This window comes from Tupaia chinensis, unplaced genomic scaffold (assembly GCF_000334495.1).
Source record: "Tupaia chinensis unplaced genomic scaffold, TupChi_1.0 Scaffold000688_1, whole genome shotgun sequence".
In the NCBI taxonomy this organism is placed as follows: domain Eukaryota; kingdom Metazoa; phylum Chordata; class Mammalia; order Scandentia; family Tupaiidae; genus Tupaia; species Tupaia belangeri.
This window is the reverse complement of record NW_006160211.1, coordinates 677,038-686,083: the sequence shown is the minus strand read 5'-3', so window position 1 is coordinate 686,083 and position 9,046 is coordinate 677,038. Positions and strand designations below refer to the sequence as shown.

The 9,046-nt window shown below is 44.0% G+C and overlaps 1 protein-coding gene and 1 pseudogene across 1 annotated transcript in view; both read left to right on the top strand.

Moving 5' to 3' along the window:
- Positions 1-4: 4 nt before the first annotated feature.
- Positions 5-5,437, top strand: LOC102475858 (POU domain, class 5, transcription factor 1 pseudogene; annotated as a pseudogene).
- Positions 5,438-7,981: 2,544 nt separating this feature from the next.
- The window catches only part of RPS29 (ribosomal protein S29), a 2,530-nt gene continuing 1,465 nt past the window's right edge, over positions 7,982-9,046 (top strand). Inside the window, exons 1-2 of the mRNA XM_006160491.3 lie at positions 7,982-8,139; positions 8,372-8,471. Of these exons, the coding sequence (XP_006160553.1) occupies positions 8,078-8,139; positions 8,372-8,471 (162 nt within the window). The 5' untranslated portion in view covers positions 7,982-8,077. The remainder of the gene's footprint in view (positions 8,140-8,371; positions 8,472-9,046) is intronic.

Genomic DNA, 9,046 nt, shown 5'->3' with positions numbered 1-9,046 from the left:
GGCGATGGGCGGGACGTCCTTGCCGCGGAGCGCGCGCAGCTTCCGTGGCGGCTGTTACAGTTGGGGCGGGTTCCTGTGGGTTCACCTGTGGACACCTAACGCGTTCCCAGCACCTGCTGGGGCCCGGAGCTTCCCGAGGGGAGGCAGGTCCCTCTGTGAAACAGAACGGCGGCTGGGACAGTATGATTGCCGCGTGTGCCAGCGAGGGACGTCCCCTGGCGCTGGGGGCAGGTGTTTTGCTGCGGGGGACTGCCCTCGCTCGGGAGGCGACACCTGTCGAGCCAGAGCGGCGCTCTGTGTGACAACATTTGACGTGGCAATTTCTGTTGAACCAATTAGTCTGCAACGAACGGTGGGTGGTTTGGAAGAAAGGTCTTGCTTAACTGCATCTGAGACTTGGAAAACACGTCCTCATGTCCCCTTCGGATTCCTGGTTTCAGTTACTGAAAGGGTCTGGGTAGTGCCTGGGCTGGGGCGCAAATTTTGAAGCACTCACAGGATCACAGTCTTGCCCTCAGTTTTGCTTCCTGGGCGCCTCCCTCGCCTTAGCCTAGTTTCTGCCGTGTATTAAACATTGCGTGTTGTCTGAGTTGTGTTCTCGTAATTGCGAAATGGCGCTCAGAAATGCCGATTTTCATTTCAATGCTGACAAAATGATCTATCCTTAAATGAGTGTTCCTGTTTATGACAACGTTTTGAACCTAAGATGTTATCTGTTGATTCCTTATTCTGAAAAAATGTAACTTGGTTCGTGAAGAATAGTGATTAACATTTTTAAAAAATTACCTCTCTCCAATTTAGTGTTCTTGAGTATACATTTTAACAGAGGACATTTAAACACTAATCATATTTAGCAACAGTTAATCATAGGGCTACAGAGAAAATACTGCACCTAGATCTTTCTTTTAAAAAGAACTATTTTAACTTCATTCATTATTTATTTATTTACTTGTTTTTTTAATTTGACCACAGAAAGACACAGCGAAAGATAGAAAGTGAGAAAGCAAGCCACCAGGTCTGGGACCCAGCCATGGTCAGCCATGAAGGAATCCAGCGTCCTTAACCACTATACCACCTGCTGGTCCCACACCTAGACTTTTTAAAAATAAGTAAAATTTTGTTCTTTGAGTGGGCTTAATATAGAACAAAATCATGAAACTCCAGCCTGAAGTATTACAAGTGCAGTAAGCATACTCTGAACCTCTAGGTACAGTTGGGAGGGTGGGAAATCTAAAAATTCATAAAAGAACAATTGTAATTTTAATGAAATGGAATAGAAACACACAGAAATCAAGAATACGAAAAATAAATATCTCAGTCCTTTATTTAATGTTGAGTTGTTGAAGCATAGATTCAGTTAATAAATATTAAATAGCTATAAAATTTAACAGTTAGTGGTGATTTTAGTGTGCAACAATGGTGTGTACTGCTAAAAACTTCTGGGTGGAACAGCAGATGGTGAAATGGCTATGTCACCGGACTCCCACATGGCTGATCCTGGTTTGAGTCCTGGACCTGGAGCCTTGAATCTCACACTGGATGTGTGTGAATGTGTGCCCAAAGTCCTAAGAGGAGACTGGAGGAGAGGGAATTGCAGTGTGGTCACCCTCCCCAGGGCGGGTGTGTGTGTGTGTGTGGGTGGTTTCTTGCTTTTTGTCTTTCTGTCTCTCTCTGTCTCTCCAGCGAGCACACGCGCCCTATAGTAAAAATCTCTCTTAAAATTACATTGTGTGGGACCAGCAGTTAGAGTAATGGCTATGTCGCTGGACTCCCATGTAGTTGACCGCGGTTTGAGTCCCAGAACTGGTGGCTTAAACTCACGCTGGGCGCGTGTGTGTGCGTGCCCAGGATCCCAAGAGGAGAATGGGGGAGAAGGGATTGCGCTTTCTGTCTCTCTGTCATTCTGGCGAGTGCACGTGCCCTATGGCAAAAACCTATAAAAAAATTTACATTTTGTATGCTGTGACAATGCTCAGTGAATAAATGTAATATAATTAATTAAAAAATAAAATCTCAAAAATATTTTAAATAAGATAATGTTTGATTCAAAGTAAAATAAGACATCTGATCCCCCTTTTTCCCACCCTTCCTTTGGTCTACTAACTTTTAATTCTCGAGGTACTTGCATCTGATAGAGTATATTTGGTCTTAGTGGACTATTTGTGAAGTAAAGGATTTGTGTGTGTTTGTGTGTGTGTATGTGTGTATTGCCAGAGGGTCTGAGCACACATGTATGCGTATGTGTCAGAGTCAAGAGACAGAGAGAAAAGGAAAGAGAGAGACAGAGAGAGGCACTCCCATAGGCGTGGTTACATTGCAGTCTTCTTTCCTCCGTTTCTCCCTCCCCCCTCAGGATTCTGGGCATGCACCTGTGCTTTTACATTTTCTGAGCTGCTGGAATTGTGGGCAGCCATGTGCGATCTGGCTTTCCATGCACAGCACTCAAACACTGTGGCCCTAGGGCTGGCCAAACCCAAGGATTCTTAGAACACCTATCCACATTTTTCTTTCTACCAACATACAAATAAAATGTGCCCTTTGATCTCTTCTACCCTCAATGACCTCAAGCTAGTTTCCATTGTAAACTGAAATGGAAATAAATAAGTTTAAAATTGGGCTACAGATTTTTGATAAAAGGAATAAAAGTACATGTAGATTTGTTTTCCTTCTGTAAAATTAGTAGTTCCTTTTCTTCCTGTCCTACATACTATATTCATTCCCTCCTCTCTGTTTTGTTCATGCTAGTTGATCTTACTTATAAATCTTTCAAAATCCAGTTCAGGTTCCACTAATCCTTCTTTAGCATCTTCCTTTTTACAAACTACAAGTGCATTTAAAGTTACCTTTCATTTATTTCTGGCATGTATTTGGCAGTCAACAGATACTTAGTTAAATTTCTGCCTTCTCCCTTCATTTCTGTCTGTAGTGAACTTTCCTCTCAGGTTTGTAGTTCACAACTTGAAGAACAAGGTCATGATGCCCCTTTAGTTAACACATTTAGGGGAGCTAACTTCCTCTTTCTGCCTCTGGTGATAGATCGCACATGACCTCTGGCAGATTAAAAATAAATAATATAAAAAAGGTCACAATCTACAGACACCATAAACTCGTTTGTTCTAGCACACCAGAACCATATCTTAGAGGTAGTTTTTAATGGTAACATCGTCTAAGATTAAATAAAGCTAAGAAACAAATACACATCTAAGCGTTAGACTTCTATAGTGCTGCCTTGCTCTGATATCTTTGATCATGTCTTACAGGTGTTTCCACAATTATTCTTCAAGTAATGCCTCCTATATGACTCAGATCTGTACTACTTCTCTCCAGAATGATTACTAAATTTACTGTCTTTTTGCTTCAATACATTAATTCATTAATATTTATAGTGTTCTTACTATATGCCAGCACTTACGCTAGATGCTTAGAAAGTAAAAATAAGGGGTCAGGCAGGTGGTGTGGTGGTTAAGGCGCTGGACTCTCACATGGCCGACCGTGGTTCGAGTCCTAGACCTGGTGACTTTCTTTCTCTCTCTCTCCCTCTCCTTCTCTGGTCAAAATAAAATAAATAATAAAGTTAAATAAAATAAGTATTTTAAATAAAGTAAAAATGAGTTTACAGTATTTAGGAGAGACAACCTAATAATTAAACGATAGTGTGATAAATGTTAGATGAGACCTTTAGAGGAGAAAAAAATAGCCAGAAAACAACTTGTTTGTTGAAACGATGTCTTTGAATTTTAGCCTGAAGGCTTAGGAAAACCATGAAAATTCTCAAGCAGGAAATAAGTGAAGACCTGTTCAGGAAAGGTTTTTAGGATTAGTACAGGGATTACTTTAACGGTAAAACAAGCCTGGAGGTGTGCTTATCAATGAGGTGAATTTGTTTATCCACCACCCACACTGGAGCCACATTATCTTTTTTCTTTTGGAGAGGTTTTTGCTATAGGGTGCTTGCACTCGCTCGCCAGACAGACAGAAAGAGACAGAGAGACAGAAAGAGAGAAATCACCCCCCAGGGGAGGATGGCCACGCAGCAATCCCTTCTCCACCATTTTCCGCTTGGGATCTTGGGATCTTGGGCACGCACGCACACGCGCCTGGCGAGAGTTTAAGCCACCGGGTCCCTGACACAAACCACGGTGGACTACATGGGAGTCTAGCAATGTAGCCATTATGCTAACTGCTGGCCCCGCCACCTTAAGTTTCTAGAGGGATCTCTTATGAAACAGTCCTAAATTTTTGGAGCTTAAACACAATTTATAGACGGCCTAATTCAATTCTCTAATTTTGCACAAGGCTGAATGAAGTCAAAAGAGTAAAGGGAGGTCCCTGGGTGAGCCTTCATTCCTCCAGGCCCCGGGCTTGGGGAGCCTTTTTTCCCCATTGCGGGACACCTGGCTTCAGAGTTCACCTTCTCACCCCTCCAGGAGGTGGAGGTGATGGGCCAGGGTGCCCCAGTTGGGCTGGATTGACTCTGGGACCTGGCTAAGCTTCCAAGGCCCTCCTGGTGGCCCAGGAATCGGCCCGGGGTTGGGCCAGACTCTGAGATGTGGGGGATTCCTCCATGCCCCCCACCCTATGAGTTCTGTGGAGACATGGCTTACTGTGGGCCTCCAGTCGGAATGGAGCTGGGGCCCCAAACAGCCTGGAGGTCTCTCAGCTTGAGGGTGAGGTGGGAGAAGAGGGGAGAGAAACTCGGAGGGGGTTTCTCCAAAGCCCTGCGCTACCCCTCTTGCTGATGTGAGGCTGGAGAAGGAGAGCCCGGAGCAAAACTCTGAGGAGTGGCAGGACATCAAAGCTCTGCAGAAAGAACTCCAAGCAATTTGCCAAGCTCTTAAAGCAGAAGAGGATCACCCTAGGATATACCCAGGCTGATGTGGGGCTCACCCTGGGGGTTCTCTTTGAGAAGGTGTTCAGTCAGACGACCATCTGCCCTTTGGAAGCAATGCAGCTAAGTTTCAAGAACATGTGCAAGCTTCAGCCTCTGCTGCAGAAGTGGATGGAGGAAGCTGACAACAACGAAAATCTTCAGGAAATATGCAAAGCAGAGACCCTAGCGCAGGCCCTAAAGAGAAAGCGGACCAGTGTTGAGAACCACGTGGGGAGCAACTTGGAGACTGTTTATGCAGTGCCCGAGGCCCCAAGCCCATGCTGCAGCAGATCGGCCACATTGCCCAGCAGCTTGGGCTGGAGAAGGACGTGGTCTGAGTGTGGTTCTGTAACCGCCGCCAGAAGGTCGAGCAGCGACTATGTACAGCGAGATTTCCAGGCTGCTGGGTATCCTTTCTCAGGGGGACCAGTACCCTTTCCTCTCGCCCCAGGGCCCCATTTTGGTATCCCAGGCTACAGGAGCCCTCATTTTACTACGCTGTACTCCTCGATCCGGTCCCTTTCGGTTTCTGTCACCACTCTGGGCTCTCCCATGCATTCCAATTGAGGTGTCTGCCTTTCCTTAAAATGGAGAGCGGGGAAAGGGGAGAGCTGGCGGGAAGAGGACCTGAAGTTATGTACCAGGGCTTTTGGGGTTGAGTTCTTCATTCACTAAGCAAGGCAGTGGGGACACGAAGGGTGGCAGTAGGGAGTTTTGGGGAAACTGGTTGGAGGGACGTCAAAGTTAAATGATGCTCTTGATGTTTATCCCCATAACACTCAACACTTTGTTATTAAATAAAGAAGCCTGCGAGACACACATGCGCGCGCGCGCACACACACACACACACACACACACAAAGAGTAAAGGGATTTGCCCATGCACTCATAGATAGGTAGTGTTAGAACAAATAGGAGTAGAATTCAAGTCTCATACATTGTATTTATTCCTTCCCCAAACTTTCCTGGATTTCCACTCTTGGCAATTTAATTAATTATACTTGCTCAAAGCTTGCTTCTTGTTTTTGTTAGAATCAAGGTCCTAGTATTATACCTTGCTGGACAAATCTCCCCAGAGCAGTCTCTGTTTCTTCAGTTCCCACGTAGCACCTAGTCTTTGTGATTCCTCTCTCAAGAGCTCCACTCTGCTTTTTAAAACATGATATTTCCATCCAGCATTTTTGGGTGTTCACAACAGGAGAAATTTCAGGTTATCCTGCCTAAAATATTTCTGTATAATTACTTATTTAATGCCTGTTTTCACCTATAGACTGCAAGCCTCCTGGGTTCTGAGTCACTTGTGTTACAAATAAGCCCAAGAGTAATGTTCACATACAATAGGTACTCAATGAGTATTTATAGAAAGAATAAAGGGATATATGGTATAATAAATGAATATATGCTATTCATTTATTAATTTAGCAAATATTTAAGAGAGGCTGCATTGTGTTAGAATAGTGTAAGTTTGTGTTAGGATGGGTTAGAATAAGTAACTAGTTATTTGGAAGGAAGTAAATGTTGGATTTCTTCCATTCCTGGGAAATGGTGAAATAAATTTTAGGTGGATTTAATAAAGATGACCTGGCTTCTTGAAACTCACACGGGGCGTGTGTGTGTGTGTGTGTGTGTGTGTGTGCGCGCATGCACATGTCCAAAACCCCAGGAGAAAACGGAGAAGGGATTGCTGGTGGCCAACTTCCTGGGGGGGTGATTTTTCACTTTTCCTCTCATTGTCTCTGGCAGGATGGGGAGAGTACATATGCCCCACGGCAAAAACAAAACAAAACCAACTCTTAAAAAAAGGATTCAAGATAAGAAATAAAAACCGAAGATATAAAAGTATTACATTAAAACATAAAACTTTAAAAGAATGTTGATGTAAACCTAAAAGTAGTGTAATAAGCTAATAAATTTCATATATAGACATTGAAACTTTATGTATGAAAAATACATCAAAAAGAAAGTAATTAAAAATCTGGGATGATGGTGAATATAATAACTAATATAATAACTTTTGAACTAATATGAAAGTCAAAGGTAATACGTATTTCTTTACACATTAAGTAGATATTTACAAATATTGTAATTTATAGATTAACAACATATTAGAACAGTGAACTGTGGACTCAAAGAAGTTCTCAGATATATATGGCTTACATATAAACATAAAAAATATATTCTGCTTCATCAAAATGAAATCAAATCAAATCAAAATAATACATTATTTTTAGGCTCTCAGCAGTATTAATAGAAAAAAATTTGGTAGTTGACAGTATCAGAGAATTTTTCATTTTGGAAATTATCTTGTCAAAATAACATATACTATCTATTACTTGTTTTTCACTTTAATGTTAGTCGACTATATTTAGATATCAAATAGACCAAGAGTTAAAAGTTTTGTATCACTTTTGGGGTGAATGGTGGAGTCAATTGAAAAGAAATGAGAATGTATTGTTAAAATAAAAAGGAACTCCTACTGGTGACTTCTAATTATTACAACCTATTTAAAGGTGTTTTGTAGGTTCGTTCCAGTAGGTGTCGGTACTGAGTTGATCCAAACCTCTGTGTTTAAAGTGTAAAATTTGAATGAAAGGAACGTAAAATATTAAGTTGATAAAGATGAAGACTAAGTATTTTAAAATTTACCTTTTTCCTTTGTGTACAAAAGAGACGGGGTCTCGCTATGTTGCCCAGGCTGGAGTGCAGTGGCTATTCACAGGCGCGATCCCACTACTGATCAGCACGGGAGTTTTGACCTGCTCCGTTTCCGACCTGGGCCGGTTCACCCCTCCTTAGGCAACCTGGTGGTCCCCCGCTCCCGGGAGGTCACCATATTGATGCCGAACTTAGTGCGGACACCCGATCGGCATAGCGCACTACAGCCCAGAACTCCTGGACTCAAGCGATCCTCCAGCCTCAGCCTCCCGGGTAGCTGGGATTACAGGCACGCGCCACCGCGCCCGGCGATCGGTGGCGGCGCAAGAGGACACTAGAGGCTGGGGTGTGGTGACGTCATCCAGGGCTGGGCCTCAGACCGCCTACAGGATTTTGGTTTAGCCCCTCCCGCCGCTAGGGAAACAGCGTTGTCCCTCTGCGCACGCGTCACCGTTTAGCGTTGCATTCTGGGTAGACTATGGCCCCCAAAATTTGAAGAGCGCATGCGCGTGTTAGCTCTTTCCTTTTGCTTCGTTGCCCCGCTGAAAGCAGGATGGGTCATCAGCAGCTCTACTGGAGCCACCCGCGAAAATTCGGCCAGGGCTCTCGCTCTTGGTGAGAAAAGATTGTGCTTTTAGGGGAAGGTAGTCCTGGGGCGCGAGACAGCTTAAACTCTCAGCTAGAAGAGTCTGCGCGCCGGCGGTGCGTGAGGGAAAGACCGGAGCTACCGCTGCCGCCATTACAGGCCTTGATGGGTCCTGGAAGTCTGGGGTGTGGGGGGTGGCCCTCTGGTTACGCATTCCTGTGACTCCTGTCACCCGCAAAAATACCATTTCTCTCCTTACAGCCGCGTGTGCTCGAACCGGCACGGTCTGATCCGGAAATACGGCCTCAACATGTGCCGTCAGTGTTTCCGTCAGTACGCGAAGGACATAGGCTTCATCAAGGTACGCGTCCGCGGACGCCATGCTCCCATGTGGGTTCTGAAGGCCAAGGAGCGTGGTGGTTTTTAGTACCAGCAGTCGACCAGAGCCTTTTTCTCTTTGGAGTTAGCGCGACTGTTGGTAATAGTTGGCACTATTCGTAGTTTGGGTAGTTCGATTAAGTCAGTGGGGAGGGAGGGCATAAAAATAGTCTTTGAAGCCCGTTTTCCTTGCTCAGCTCTGCCAGCGTTAGGTGGCATGTATTATGTTGGATAAAATTGTTCTCTCATCAGAAGCCACTAAACTTAATTTTACATTTTATTTTTCGGCCTTGTAAGTATCTAGACTGGTCAAAAGCATGTATTAACTATTCACCCGAAATATGCAATAGCGTCCTGGTGTCATGTTACCAGAATGAGTTTGAGGCTAGGGCCTGATACTTTGCTAGGATTCATCACACACGACCTATTACATATTAGTTTTAGCTTGAAGCTTTCTTGATTTTTAAAAAGTCACCTAAAGCCTAGATTTTTTTTGCCTTTTGTCCGGAACTGCCATTGTCTAGTAATTAACAAAAATGAGGAACACAAAGGGAAAGA